Genomic DNA, 14,784 nt, shown 5'->3' on the forward strand with positions numbered 1-14,784 from the left:
CTGAGCAAATGTAGAAGCGTTCTGAACCTGATGTGTTTCTCGTGAAGAGCGCCATAGGACGTCAGAGAAATAGAGCCAAATAGCTTGGTTTTCCTGCAGCACAAACAGGTGGATTGACGTTCATGATTTGCTATATAACGAGCTGCGTAGAGTACAACCGGCACAGTAGCGTAACAGGTGTGCTAGGAGACGCATTAGTGGATTTGGTGGTATTCTAGACAAACTGCCACTGGATTTGCACATTCGGGATATAACTGCTGCAGAACTGGAACGAAGCTTCAGAAATGCTGGACACGAGGTGATAAGAGGGTTAAACGGCTCGACGAAGAGTGTGTCGAACACGACATTCCATACGCTGCAAATAAAGATCTCCCAAGTCGTTGTTTTGCGCATAGTATTTTAGCTGATCAGGCTAAGGCGGTACGCAGAAAAAAGGATGTTGGTGTAGGTCAACGCATTGCAGCATTTGTGTTTAGGAGTGATGAATTTCAAGAGAGTTATGAATGCTGCACGTATTGCACTGAAGAAGGAGAAGAAGCAGAAGAAGACACGATGGAGAGGAAAAAGGAATGTTTAAAAATCTGTGTCCTGACAGCAATGTACACAGCTAAAAGTGCTCTGAATCAGAGTTTTGGAAGAAGAAGAAGAGGATCGGTTAAAGCACCTCGAGTTCTACCAATATCCAAGACACAAGGTGGTTTTCATCCATTCCTCATCCCAGCCCTCTTCGCTCTCTCGGCGGTTGGTTAAGCTGCTAGTTCTGCTACTATTACTCAAACAGACAAGAACGCGCGAACCTCCCATGCGCAGGTGGAAGAAGCTAGAAGACATAACGGCGTGATGGAAGCAACAGCCATCGGAAAGGGACTAGAAACCATACAGGAAAGGGCTTGGTCTGCTCATAAACTAAAAAAAAAAGACCATTAGCAGTTCTACCAGACCTGCCACTCACAAATACTGATCTTCTTAAGTCTATCAGAAAAAAAAATCGACAACCAAAGATTCCGTGGTGTGTTTATGCAAGATACATCCGAAGACTATGTCGAAAACTGGTGAACTTAGATGTGCTGGAGGTCCAGGCACCCACTGGGTGTCATGTGTCATCAAAATGCATTAACTAACACATTTAATGTATTGATCATTCTCAGAAGAGTCCGGTAATACGTTCAAATGGTTCAAATGGCTCTGAGCACTATGAAACTTAACTTGTGAGGTCATCAGTCCCCTAGAACTTAGAACTACTTAAACTTAACTAACCTACGGACATCACACACATCCATACCCGAGGCAGGATTCAAACTAGCGACCGTACCAGTCACGCGGTTCCGGACTGAGGCGCCTAGCACCGCTCGGCCAACGCGGCCGGCTTCCTGTAATACGTCTTTAGCTGCCTGCGCATACTTCCAACTTCATACATGATAGCTTGAATTTTCGGATCCATTTAGAATCGGTCTTCTATGTCTATGTACACTCATTCTCTCGGGTTGAGATCCAAACATGCCCACGAATATGTCCATGGTGCAGCGCATAGTGACGTATTCACCTCTCTTATCGGGCTACATGTACAGAAACTCTTGGAATTTTCGCTTCTATCTACCATCATTCAGTTTTCTTGTTTTATAAATTAAGAGAAATCGATAGTGTGAATGATCCCAGCAATCGGCACGTATCTTTACTAAATCATTGAACGACTTGTCAGTTCCTATATGTCCTTGGTAAATGTGTTTTAAATTCAGCTTGCCTTGTTTGAAGGCTATAATGAGGTTTTGCATTATCCCTAACCAACTGTTTCGGAATTCTGGAATGTGTGTGGCTTAGGTAAAATATACTAGCACCCATATGACGACCGAAACAGAAATATTTTCGCATTTGGTCTTGGTTTTCCACAGCAACTTCGTCAAATATGAACACAATGTTCGGCTTTACTTTTTCAGGTGGAGAGACATCACCACTTTCGCTGAATGTTGTGTATGGAACACCTTCTACACAGTGCAATATTTCCTGTAATAGCTGATACTTGGGCTGAAACTGTTTTCTAAAATATACAAACATGTTCAAATCAGACTGTGTTAGCAGCTCATGAGGACATTAGTCTTACCACAGTTGGCTGGACCCACAATAATTGCTCGTATATTATCAGGAAGGAGTATTCCATTCTTCTTCAGGTTTTCTTTTGCTTCTTCACAGGACCAGACACCGACAACAAAGTTCTGATGCTCCATGCACCCAGCCACGATACCGACTACGTCGGGGTTTGGTGTGCTACAGGTTTTTATAGAAAAAATGAACGCTTGTAATAATAATAATAATAAAATATTTGATTGTCATCCACCATCTGACGGGCCCCCAGGTGGCGGGTAGGGAAATTCCGGGGAGGTGGGAAATACAACACCACTCGTGGACGAAAATGACAAGCGGAATCCACGTTGTGTCTGACTTGGAACAAGTAGCGGTATGGTCGGCGTCTCTACCCCGGGAGGTGCGGCTGTAAACATGCTCCAGAAACTCACAGTCCCTGGTTCTGCACAACTAGCAAAGCTAGACAATTGATGACAAGCAAACATGACTCGTACAAGTAATGACAAAATTGCTCCAGTTGGACAATCCACCCGCTCAAAAGTGGCAACCAAGCATTCGGATTCGGGGAGCTTGGACGAGAGAGCAGTCGGAAACTTCCAGGAAAAACACGCACGAATGTGGGCGCTTTCAATATTCTGACACTTGTTAAAGCAGCAGAATTACACGATCTCACAACCGAACTCACAAAGCACAAAATTCAAATTCTCGCCATCAACAATCACCTAATTACCCTAAGAATCAAACACACAAACAGAAACTACACCTTTATTAGTATACCAGATGATCAAAAACTCAGTATAAATTTGAAAACTGAATAAATCGCGGAATAATGTAGATACAGAGGTACAAATTGACACACATGCTTGGAATGACATGGGGTTTTATTGGAAGCAAAAAAATACAAACGATCAAAAAATGTCCGACAGATGGCGCTTCATCTGATCAGAATAGCAATAATTAGCATAACAAAATAAGACAAAACAAAGATGATGTTTTTTACAGGAAATGCTCAATATGTCCATCATCATACCTCAACAATAGCTGTAGTCGAGGAATAATGTTGGGAACAGCACTGTAAAGCATGTCCGGAGTTACGGTGAGGCATTGGCGTCGGATGTTGCCATTATTTAACCAGAATAAAAATTAAATTCACACCCAAGAGGAAATTCAAAAGAAAAACACTGCTGATCCCAAAATTTGATCTACACAAAATCAGACTCGAAAACCACTGAAAAACGGGGAGAACAACACGCAGAAGATAGGGAGAAATTGCAAAATAAAATCATCAAAACAGGAAAAGATCTTACCCCTCTTCACAAAAAAACCAAAACACCCTTGGTGGAATCAAGAATGCGAGAGCCGCGTGGAATGGCAGCGCGGATAGAGGCGCAATGTCACTGATTGCCCGGCCCCTCTCGCCGGAGGTTCGAGTCCTCCCTCGGGCATGGGTGAGTGTGTTGTTCTTAGCATAAGTTAGTTTAAGTAGTTTGTAAGTCTAGGGATCAATGACCTCAGCAGTTTGGTTCCTTAGGAATTCACACACATTTGAATTGAGAATGCGAGAACGCACTAGAAGAAAGAAGAAAGGCATTTCAAAATTGCAATTGCAACAAATCAGGAGAAACATGGAAGAAATTTTCGAAATGCACAAGCTGACCTTTAAGATTTCAAGACAAAAGAAACAAAAATATGTCAGTGAGAAATTGCAGTCAGTCGAAGAAAACTTCAACAGTACAGTACAAACGACTTCTACAAGAGTTTCGCATACCAGATCAGAGGGTACTCACTACAAAACCTTTGCTTTCGAAAAAAAGATGGCAAATTGGCCCTGACCAAATTACCCAGTACTAGCCGCGCACTTTCCACAGCTATTAAATTCTCCAAAACCCAAAGAGAGATTCCCGAAAGTGCGGCCAGAAATCTCACCACAGAATTCGTTGCCGCCAATAGAAGAAGAAATTAATGCGCACATCAAGAAACGTAAAAGCAACAAAGCATCAGAGGGGGCCGGAATTGTAGCAGAACTCTTGAAAACTTTAGTCCCAAATTCACTCAAACAATCCAAAACATTTAGCAAACCAAAAAAATCCCGAATCTGATTCATACACTACATAAAAAAGATGATAACTCAGACGTGAACAGCTACAAGGGGATCTTTCTGTCAGCAGTCCCCTATAAAATTCTGTCAGCTTCTCTCTTGAATGGAACACAACAGCAATTAGAACCCAAAGTAGCAGACTATCAAGCAGGATTCAGGCCGTACTGATCATGTCCGGAGTAAATTCTCCCATACTCAAAATGTTAACTCACAGACAAAAACCTGTAGTATGCATATCTGTAGATTTAAAAAAAAAGCATACGATTCGATAAACAAGCAATCATTATTCCAAATTTTAGGAGAGAGGGATTAGATCCAAAAACACGAGAAATCCGAAAACAAACACTAATTGGCACTAAATCTAAAGTAAAATTTATGGTGGAGATCTCAGAACCTTTCGACATTCCAACAGGTGTGAGGCAAGGTGATGGACTCTTTCCTACTCTGTTAAACGTAGTTCTAGACAAAGTTATGGAAGAATCTGAGAAATAACTCAAGAAATGTGGGGGTTGGAAGCCAGTCTGACTGGGCGTTGCCAAAAACAATCTCTACATACCATATCTTGCATTTGTGGGCGATAATAACAGAGGATGAGCAGACTGCAGTCAAACAGCTAGAAATTCTCAAAGAATGTGCATAAAATATATGTTTACAAATTTCATCTGATAAAAGTGAATTATTTTGTTCCAAAACAGAAATTGTAAACTTGAGAACGAAATATGGTAAAATCAACAGGGTCTCATACTTAAAATACCTTGGAGATTTTATTGAACCGACAGGTACTGAAAAAATCTCACAGCAACATTGCTTCCAAGGAATTAAAAAAGGATTAGGGTTAACGCAAAACCTTTACAACAAAAGATGAATATCAAGAGGGGCAAAAATTCGAGACTACAGTACTGTCTAAAACCAGCAATTCCCTACACAGGTGAAAAACTCTCAACAGAAAACAGCAACTTGAAGATATCAAAAAAGGAGGGAGAAAGATCATCAGGAAAATTCTAGGAGGAAGACTTACCAAAGACGATTATAGGCTACAACCATTTAAAACAACAGAAAAGTTTTCGAACATCGAAACTGATATTATGAAAAGGCGAATGAAATTCTTTGGTCACCTCAGCCGACTACCAGAAAATCGATTGACTAAGAGAATAATAGATTATAAAACCTCAGTTAAGAATTTCACACCTTGTCTAGATGAAATTCGAAAGGACCTAAATAGTGCAAACATAAGATCAGCCGAAATTTGAGAAGGAGACATCTGCAGAAACAAAGTAGATAAATGGGATGTTATATCAGAGTAACGAAAAGAAAAACAGTGCAGACCAGAGTGATCGGATGAGCGTAAACAAGCGTTTCTGGGAAGAATGAAAGCCTATTGGAAGAGCAAGAAGAACTCAAAGAAAAATTTATAGAGGTATTTGCTTAACGTCTTCCATTTCTGGGGAGAATTCGCCAATAATAATAAAATATGTAGCCACTATAACGCAATCACCTTACTGAGTGAGGTACAATGGCTACATTTTACGTTATACAATGATGGGGTAGTTACATAAGTAAAACAGCAAAGATTTGCGATTATATCTATTTTATTTAAATTTCAGCAATGATACATAGGCTGCATTACATGAACAACAACAAGAAAAACAACTGATTCATTGTTTACAGCATTGCCCGAATAAATGTTTCTTGTGTGCAGTAAATCAGCATGTATTTCTCTCAAACTGATGGCAGTTTCTTTAGCTTCTGTTTTTGACATCGTATTGATGTACTGTTCTATATCATCTCCATGCACACTATATGTATGGACATAGTTCACGATGCCTTTATACACAGTTTGAACTCAAGGCAATCCACGGTTCAGTCCTCCCAGCACAAAGGATAGCGCCGTCTCTAGACCAAACAAGTTTGTAACGGAGGTGTGTGCAAATAAATGGATCGATCTCCAGATCTCATCATGAGTGTCACGCCCTCGTATATCGATGTTACAGAAAGAGTGAGACTCACACAGTATATGTCCGGAGATGGAGAATACTAAGAGGTCATCTGTTAGTTGATGTAATTTTCTGCACGACATAGTTCATCTCATTCCAGCTTCGTAAACCGCACTTTGACACTTCTCGATGCATTTTCAATGTCTAATGCAACACACCAGTCAATGTCCACTGACGCTTCTACACCAGTATTTAAGTGCTTTGAACCACTAGCTGTTAAATTATAAGTTGAAGTGAAAAGGAGTAAAGGCCTGGGGGGAATCGGCAGCCTTTCATCTACCAAATCAATACTCTGCCCTTGCAGTAAAACCTGAATATTCTGGGATAGTGCATACATCGGAGACCAGTACTGACCCACAGCACAGTTCTTCTGAGAGTCGGGAAATTGCTGGGTGTCTAAATCAGTCAGAGACACAGACAACGGCAGCTTGTTGTCCTGCTCCAGCAAGTGGGTTCTGTGCTCTGCAGGCTGCCAAAGTGCTGCTGCCGCTACCGACCCTGACAAGCCAGATTCCGCTGCAAGTCCCGACGAGATGGTGGTGGCTTCTGCTGGTCCAGTCACCCCAGAGGTCAAACAACAAAGATGGAGGAGAAGAAGAAATAATAAGAATCCACAGACAATGACATAGAGTTGAACAAAGAGAGGGAACTGCTACATGCACCAATAGTAGCAACGACATGTAACGAGTATTTACTCTTACACTTATTCTGCGATGGAGTAGCAGCTGAGAATCTCGACTGCTGGCGACGTTTTACAGTTCTTCTGCTTCCAGAGGCCGACCGGAGTGGCAGTGCGGTTCTAGGCGCTACGGTCTGGAACCGAGCGACCGCTACGGTCGCAGGTTCGAATCCTACCTCAGGCATGGATGTGTGTGATGTCCTTAGGTTAGTTAGGTTTAATTAATTTTAAGTTCTAGGCGACTGATGACCTCAGAAGTTAAGTCGGATAGTGCTCAGAGCCATTTTTTGCTTCCAGAGACTGACTGCAACTGGGAGCAGTGAGCTGTCGCACTCGCCTTATATCCCTTACACGACGATTTCCTGAGATCCTTCCTATACACCACAGACGCACCAATTTCCAGATAGGGGGAGGGGAGATGGGAGTGGGGATTGCTCCGTTTCCGCCTTACGACTACGACAGCACTGTTTTCCGCGTCCCCTCGATACGGTCCTTACGCCGTTATTACACTATCAAATTTCCTTGTCAAACATTTGATCAAAGATGTGATCAAATATTCCGTCAAATATATTTGACAAAGATCTTTGACCTGGCGCTAGAAGGGGTATTACACTGTCATCATATTTTTCGTCAAAGTTGAAGAAGGCTGACAACAAGAAGTAACCGCAGCAGTTGCACGTACCACAATTGCACTGTGTGCACATGCGGAAGAGTAGCGGGGGAAAAAAAGGAAACATACCTGGGTGAAGCCGTGGGTTTTACTACGACACGATAAAAGCATTCCACAAAACTTGTTACGTGAGCATATAGTGGAGGACGTCAAGTCGTACATCAATTACTTAAGAATGGATGAGCATACATTTCTGTATGTGCTCAGTGAAGTGTATCCTCATACCACAAAGCACAATATTCACTTAAGAACTGCTACATCTGCAGAAAAACAGGCTCACTGTAACACTCCGATTCCTTACTACAGGAGAGGATTAAGTTACGTTATGTTAGGTTAGGTTAGGTTAGGTCAGGTAAGGTCTCCAATCTTCTTAATCTATTTTTGTATTTACAGTGCCTCACATTGTGAAGCGCATCAGCTTATCTCTATTAATTTTGTAGTTGTCAGCACACATTAATTGTATTTACTGGCAACGTTTATAAATACAGTACAGACGCCAGAATGGTGCAGCGATGCTAGCGCTTCATGTGGTAACATATCACATTGCAGTGAACAGAAGACAAGCGACTTCTTTGATCAAAACTACAGCGAGGCCCCTAGATTTGATCAAATATTGGACGACATTTGACAAAGTTCCCTATTACACCATCAAATATCTTTGACAAAGATATTTGATAAAGAAATTTGATAGTGTAATACCAGGCCTTATGGCCTGCATTGCCTGCCGCCCGTGAGTAATTATCACACGTTGACGTCGAACACAGGTGGTGGTCCCACAAATGTGACTGGACCGTGTCTTGTTAGTGTTAATGGTGTCCTGTGTCCCCTGCCCCCACCATGTCAGCAGTGTGGACAGGACGTGAGGCGAGCTGGCGCATGCGCAGAGCGAGCGGCTGCAGACGTCGGCCTACGGCTGCGGCTGGCCCGACGCCGGCGCCGCCTTCCAGCGCACGCTGCGCGTCGCCATGGCGCGCCTCCAGCGGCCCGTCTGCCTCACCGCCGGCAAGTTCTACAAGATCTCCCGCGAGACCTTCCTGCTAGTGAGTGCCGCAGCCATTCCACACCTCGACGTAACGGCAGCGACCGTCACTGCGTCGTTCAAAATCACTAGAAAACACTCCACCCCTACTGTACTGCCGGCCGCGGTGGTCTCGCGGTTCTAGGCGCGCAGTCCGGAACCGTGCGACTGCTACGGTCGCAGGTTCGAATCCTGCCTCGGGCATGGATGTGTGTGATGTCCTTAGGTTAGTTAGGTTTAAGTAGTTCTAAGTTCTAGGGGACTAATGACCAGAGTTGAGTCCCATAGTGCTCAGAGCCATTTGCACCCTTCTTTTTGATTGTGGTCAGAGTCCACATCTGACCCTGGAAATGTCTTACAGTTTAAAACCTGGTTCCTAAATCTCTTTCTTACCATTATATATTCTATCTGATACATTTTAGTATTTCCAGGGTTCTTCCATGTATACAACCTTCTTTCATGATTCCTGAACCAAGTGTTAGCTATGACTAATTTATGCTGTGTGCAAAATTCTACCAGACGGCTTCCTCTTTCATTTCTTATCCCCAATCCATATTCACCTGCTATGTTTCCTTCTCTCTCTTTTCCTACTCTCGGATTTCAGTCACCCATGACTATTGAATTTTCGTCTCCCTTCACTACCTGAATAATTTCTTTTATCTCATCATACATTTTATCAATTTCTTCATCATCTGCAGAGCTAGTTGGCATATAAACTTGTACTACTGTAGTAGTCGTGGGCTTCATGTCTATCTTAGCTACAATAATGCGTTCACTATGCTGTTTGTAGTAGCTTACCCGCACTCCTATTTTTTTTATTCTTTATTAAACCTACTCTTGCATTACCCCTATTTGATTTTGTGTTTATAACCTTGTATTCACGTGACCAGAAGCCTTGTTCCTTCTGCCACCGAACTTCACTAATTCCCACCATATCCAACTTTAACCTAGCCACTTCCCTTTTTAAATTTTCTAACCTACCTGCCCGATTAAGGGATCTGACATTCCACGCTCCGATCCGTAGAACGCCAGTTTTCTTTTTCCTGATAACGACGTCCTCCTGAGTAGCCCCCGCCCGGAGATCCGAATGGGGGACTATTTTACCTCCGGAATATTTTACCCAAGAGGACGCCATCATCATTTAACCATACACTAAAGGTGTAATTTCCCCTTGCCTTCAGCCGTTCGCAGTACAAGCACAGCAAAGCTGTTTTATTAGTGTTACAAGGCGAGATCAGTCAAACATCCAGGTCGTTGGCCCTGCAACTACTGAAAAGGCTGCTGCCCCTCTTCAGGAACCACACGTTTGTCTGGCGTCTCAACAGATACCACTCCGTTGTGGTTTAACCTACGGTGCGGCCACCTGTATCGCTGAGGCACGCAAGCCTCCGCACCAACGGCAAGGTTCATGGTTCATGGGGGGGATGATTAATGTAGAGTAATGAAATTTCGAGAATACATTTTTGTTGTAATATGTTATTAACATTGCAAAATCACAGGTCAACGTAAGCGCAAGGTTAGTCATTGCAAAAGTGAAATGGAGCTACATTAATAACTGCTGTAACCGCCAGAATGCAAAGGTGCATGCACTGGACTTTAGCAGGTGGCGGACGTCAGTTCTCGAGTTGGAGACCCACGCCTGCTGCACTTGATTAGTCTGGACCGGTTATGGGTGACGCTGCTGTTGTCGTCCGATAATATCCCATATCTGTTGGATTGTAGACGGATCAGGTGACCTAGCAGGGAACGCCAGTATGTCGACACTGTGTAAAGCATGTTGGGTTACAACATCGGTATTTGAGCGAGCGTTATCCTGTTGGAAATTACCGCCTGGGATGCTGTTCATGAATGGTAGCACAACAGGCCGCGTCACCAGACTGATGTACAAATTTACAGTCACAGTGCGTGGGATAGCCACGAGAGTGCGCCTGCTGTTAAACAAAATGGCACCACAGAACGGTCGCAGCAGGCTCTCGACCGGCCTCGTTCTAACCAACACGCGGCCGTCACTGGCACCGAGGGACAACCAGTTTTCATTAGAAAACACAACAGACATCCGCCCTGCTCGAAAATGAGCACTCGCTGAAGTCACGGACAGCAATCCTTACGTCACACATCATGGCGACTGGCTCAGAACCATCCTTGAGGTAACCGAATTGTAACAGTTAGTTACGCCACTGTGGTGCTAACTGCTGCTCAGATTGCCGCTCCAGATACTTAACGATGCACCAGAGCCGTTGGCCGAACACGATGATCTTCCTCTAGGTAGTGGCTCTTGAACATCCGCTACCAGCAATCATGTTCAGCGACTAAATCGCTGCCAATTCTTCATGCAATATCGCAGAAAGAACATCCATCTTCTCGTAGTCCTATTCCACGGACTCGTTGAAATTCAATGAGGTGTTGATAATGGCGTCTTTATAGCCTTAAAGGCATTCTTCACTAAATCGACTCACCACATCCAATCTCAAAAGTAACTAACGATCGCACCGTTACAGCTACCAAGTTAGCCGAAGCATTTGGTGTTTCAAAACGTATCGAGGCTTTAAACCGCACGCAGGGAAGGCAGGAAAACATATTCCGCTGAGTCACAAAGCGGACTAAAACGTGTGTTGAGTGATCGTGACAGACGGTTATTGGAGAGGACTGACTGTGACGAAAAGTCACGTGACGACAGAGCGAAAGCCTTTGCACGACTTAATTCGCACTCGCAGATCGCCGTCAGCGCCGAAACAACACAAACGGGGCTCGATAAACAGAGACTGCAGAGCGCACTGGAATTCTGAAACCCCTCGTCAGTGAAGCAGATGCCTGTAACATGAAAAACCTGGGAGAAAGTCGTTTAGTCGGATGAATCTTGTTTAACACTGTTTCCAGCTTCTGGCTGATTTTCCGTTCCCCTGCAAGAGACATTGTGTCTAAATTCTTTAACAAATATCGCATTACAAACTGTGCGTAGCACCAACGTAGTGACGTCACTATAGACAGTAGCAGATCTCTAATCGCGCAGGACTCGAATGTTCACTGGCATCTCTCTTCCGCAGTCATCAGGATTCGAAACGATAACTCAGTTCCCTCACTTTTGGTGCAAAAAGTAGCTTTTAATTATATATTTTGAACTGTTCAAGTTGACCTGTTCAGTACCAGCTGCAGTCTCCTGCTGGAGGAGGGGAGCCAGTGAAGGGAGGTGTCATCGTGCTGGGTACCAGGGCGCGTCGGCCTTCATGGAAATGAGGCCACATATGACTCTGGATGTGATGTGTAGCCCGTCTGCATCCTATTGCATTCGCTTTTGGGGCACAGGATCGTGCGTCAGTGGGAGGAAGAGGGTCTTGAAGGAAGTGTAAGAAACTACAGCCAGTCAACCTGTTAATGTGACCGGGCTGTCATGTTAGATATCTATGACGTGTGTGACGTTCTGCTTACATTGACAACTACAATATTATCGTGTATACGTACGATGAGTGGGTTATCACTTTCTCATGTATGTGGTGTTACTCTGACCTGACTTTTCTGCTTGTATATTTGTATTTTAACGGTAGAATTTAACCCAGAAGTTTGAAAGCTAATACAAACATTGTGCTCAAAAGGATGTTTGATCAACAGTATCACCAAGAAAGAAGGCAATACAGGAAACCTTAACGATAAAAACGCGACTCGAAGAAAAAGAGACAAATACAGTGAAGAGCCTAAGAAACTGGTACACCTGCCTAATATAGTGTAGGGCCCTCGCGAGCACGCAGAAGTGTCGCAACACAGTCTTGGTATGGACTCGACTAATGTCTGAAGTAGTGCTGGAGGGAACAGACACCATGAATCGTGCAGGGCTGTCCATGAATCCGTAAGAGAACAAGGGAGTAGAGATCTCTCCTGAATAGCTGGTTGCAAGCCATCCCGACATGCTCAATAATGTTTGTGTCTGGGGAGTTTGGTGGCCAGTGGTAGTGTTTAAACTGAGAAGAGTGTTCCTGGAATCACTTTGTAGCAATTCCGAATGTGTTGGGTATGGCATTCTCTTGCTGGAATTGTCCAAGTCCGTAGGAATGCGCAATAGACATGAATGGATGGAGGTGATCAGACAGGGTTCTTACGTACGTGTCACCTGTCAGAGTCGTATCGAGACGTATCAAGGGTCCCATATCACACGCCCCACACCATTATAGAGCCACCATCAGCTTGGACAGTTCTCTGCTGATATTCAGGGTCCATGGGTTCATGAAGTTGTCTCCAGACACGTACACGTCCATGCGCTCGACACAATTAGAAACGAGATTCGTCCGAGCAGGCAACATGTTTCCAGTCGTGCTTCGGTGGCTCAGTTGGTAGAGCACTTGCCCGCGAAAGGCAAAGGTCCCGAGTTCGAGTCTCGGTCGGGCACACAGTTTTAATCTGCCAGGAAGTTTCATATCAGCGCACACTCCGCTGCAGAGTGAAAATCTCATTCTGAGAACATGTTTCCAGTCACCAACAGACCAATGTCGGTGTTGACGGCCCTAGGCGAGACGTAAAGCTTTGTGTCGTGTAGTAATAAAGGGTACACGATTGGGCCTTCGTATCCGAAAGCCCATATCGATGATGTTTCGTTGAATAGTTCGCACGCTGACGCTTGTTGATGACCCAGCATTGAAATCTGCAGCGGTTTGCGGAAGGGCTGCACTTCTGTCACGTTGAACGATTCTCTTCAGTCGTCGTTGGTCTCGTTGTTGCAGAATCTTTTTCCAGCCAGAGCGAGAACGTAGATTTGACGTTTTACGGGATTCCTGATACTCACAGTACACTCGTGAAGTGGTCGTACGGGAAAATCCCCACTAAGTCTCTACAACGGAGACGCTGTGTCCCATCGCTTGTGCGCCTACTGTAACTCTACGTTCAAAGTGACTTAAATCTTGATTACCTGCCCTTGTAGCAGCAGTAACCGATGTAACAACTGCGCCAGACACTTGTTGTCTGATATACGCTTTGCCGACTGCAGTGCCGTATTCTACCTGTTTACATGTCTCTGTATTTCAATACGTATGCCTATACCAGTTTCTTTGGCGGTTCAGCGTAGCTAATCCCAAGGCTCGATGGTGATCGGTGTGACGGACGGTGGCGCTAAGTTCGGCTGCTCTCTTAATAGCTCTCGAAAGGAGCGAAGTGTGTTATGTGCTGCTACCGTAATTTCATCCTCTTCCGTCTTCCTCTGCTCGGCCCTGTCGGTTCATCTGTACAGGAAACTTCTCCACTTGGCGATTTAAAAAACCCTGTGTGTGTTCCGGCTAGTAACGCTCTTCGATTTTCCCTTTTGTCCTGAACATTGCAAATCTTTTAAGGCGAAAATGAAATCAAGCGGATCTCTTAACGTTAAACTTGAATAACTAATTTAAAAATCTGATATCAGAACATTAGTCTTACTGTACACTGAACCCCTGTTTCAGCTGCTGAACGGTTCCTACTCGTACTTCGCGCTGCTGCACCAGATGAACGACCGCTAAGTGGCGGGTAAGGCAGGAGAGGGGAAGGGCCTCTTCTCTCTTCTCGTCTCCTCCCTTCTCTTCTCTCCTCGCTACTCACGGATGGCGCAGGCTGCTCCGCCAGGCACTCGACGCTTGCACTGCGCTACGCTTCTTCACCAGGACAACATTACTACAAGCACCGAAGGCTACGGCTTAAGCTACCGTCGACGAAGAGGTCACATGGAGGCCATGCTCGTTTTATAGAAGTATGAGGAATGAAGAAATGCGTGAACTTCCAAAGAGACCGCCGAGCGTTTGGCTTAAGCGAGTTAGGAAAAGTGCACGAAACCTAAATCAGGGTGGCATGTAGGGGATCTGAGACCACGATATGAATACTGTGTGCTGACCAGGGATCAATCTCGTCATCGTAAGAGCCAAAAATATGGTTCTGATTCATTTTGCAAATTATCTGTGTTCGCTAATTACATTCCTTAACTTATGGAAGCAGGTCCGTAAATATTTTTATGCCGCAAAACAGAATTCAAATTAGAAATTTTGGGAAGAATTGAATTTTTATGTTGAAACAGCTCTTATACCGTCAACAGTAGTTTTGAAGACCGACATTGCTTTCTTTTTATGTAATAAGTAGCTATCGAGTTTTGATCCGTTCCTCCAGAATATCATCTTTTAACACAAACTTCACCAAACGAGTAAGAATGCGTACAGTAAAGTAAGTCGAAATTGTGTTTTTTTGTCGCTTACCCAGCAAGGTATGCGAGAGCAAGTCAAATCAAATCTCCATCCGCCCATA

General features: G+C 44.2%; 1 protein-coding gene and 1 non-coding gene across 2 annotated transcripts in view; both read left to right on the forward strand.

Annotated features, from left to right (window-relative positions):
- The window catches only part of LOC126266738 (odorant receptor Or2-like), a 210,960-nt gene extending 196,948 nt beyond the window's left edge, over positions 1 to 14,012 (forward strand). Inside the window, exons 8-9 of the mRNA XM_049971223.1 lie at positions 8,405 to 8,560; positions 13,956 to 14,012. Coding sequence (XP_049827180.1) covers positions 8,405 to 8,560; positions 13,956 to 14,012 — 213 coding nt within the window. The remainder of the gene's footprint in view (positions 1 to 8,404; positions 8,561 to 13,955) is intronic.
- Trnas-cga (transfer RNA serine (anticodon CGA)) lies at positions 12,842 to 12,916 on the forward strand. Its single transcript has one exon. It is a non-coding gene; the product is annotated as a tRNA-Ser (tRNA).
- Positions 14,013 to 14,784: the final 772 nt, after the last annotated feature.

This window comes from Schistocerca gregaria, chromosome 4 (genome assembly GCF_023897955.1).
Source record: "Schistocerca gregaria isolate iqSchGreg1 chromosome 4, iqSchGreg1.2, whole genome shotgun sequence".
NCBI lineage: Eukaryota > Metazoa > Arthropoda > Insecta > Orthoptera > Acrididae > Schistocerca > Schistocerca gregaria.